Raw genomic sequence first — 413 nt, 5'->3', positions numbered from 1 at the left:
GTGTCTTACACCCTGCGCCCACTGACATACGGGGACACGTCTCTGTCCCCGAGTGAACTCAGGGCCCTCCGCTGGAAAGACAGCTGGGACATCTTGATCCGGAAGTAGCTGCAGAGCAGGTACTCAGAGAACAGTGTGCCAGCACAGGACAAGGCAGAACCAGTCTTTGGTAAAGACTTCTCTTTCAAACCTGCAGTGTCTCTGCGCCTGGAGGAGACTGGCCAGGTCTTGCTAGAGATTCTGCCAGAATTTATTATGGTTTCATTCTTGAAACTCTCTGATGAGCACCTCATTTGGAGGAGTTTGTTTATTCCAGACAGTAAAGAATAGGCCCTACATGTCCACTAACTCCTCAGAAACCCACTGAACAAAGACCCATTGAGTACTTCAGTGGGTAACGTAGAAATTGCTGA

General features: G+C 49.4%; 1 protein-coding gene across 1 annotated transcript in view; it reads left to right on the top strand.

Annotated features, from left to right (window-relative positions):
- Positions 1-108, top strand: part of LOC103199934 (protein O-mannosyl-transferase 1) — a 23,299-nt gene extending 23,191 nt beyond the window's left edge. The window contains exon 18 of the mRNA XM_007944342.2: positions 4-108. Coding sequence (XP_007942533.1) covers positions 4-108 — 105 coding nt within the window. The remainder of the gene's footprint in view (positions 1-3) is intronic.
- The last annotated feature ends 305 nt before the right edge of the window (positions 109-413 follow it).

Source organism: Orycteropus afer, unplaced genomic scaffold, assembly GCF_000298275.1.
Source record: "Orycteropus afer afer isolate SDZICR_OR568_19922 unplaced genomic scaffold, OryAfe1.0 scaffold00123, whole genome shotgun sequence".
In the NCBI taxonomy this organism is placed as follows: domain Eukaryota; kingdom Metazoa; phylum Chordata; class Mammalia; order Tubulidentata; family Orycteropodidae; genus Orycteropus; species Orycteropus afer.
This window is presented reverse-complemented; position numbering and strand designations above follow the sequence as displayed.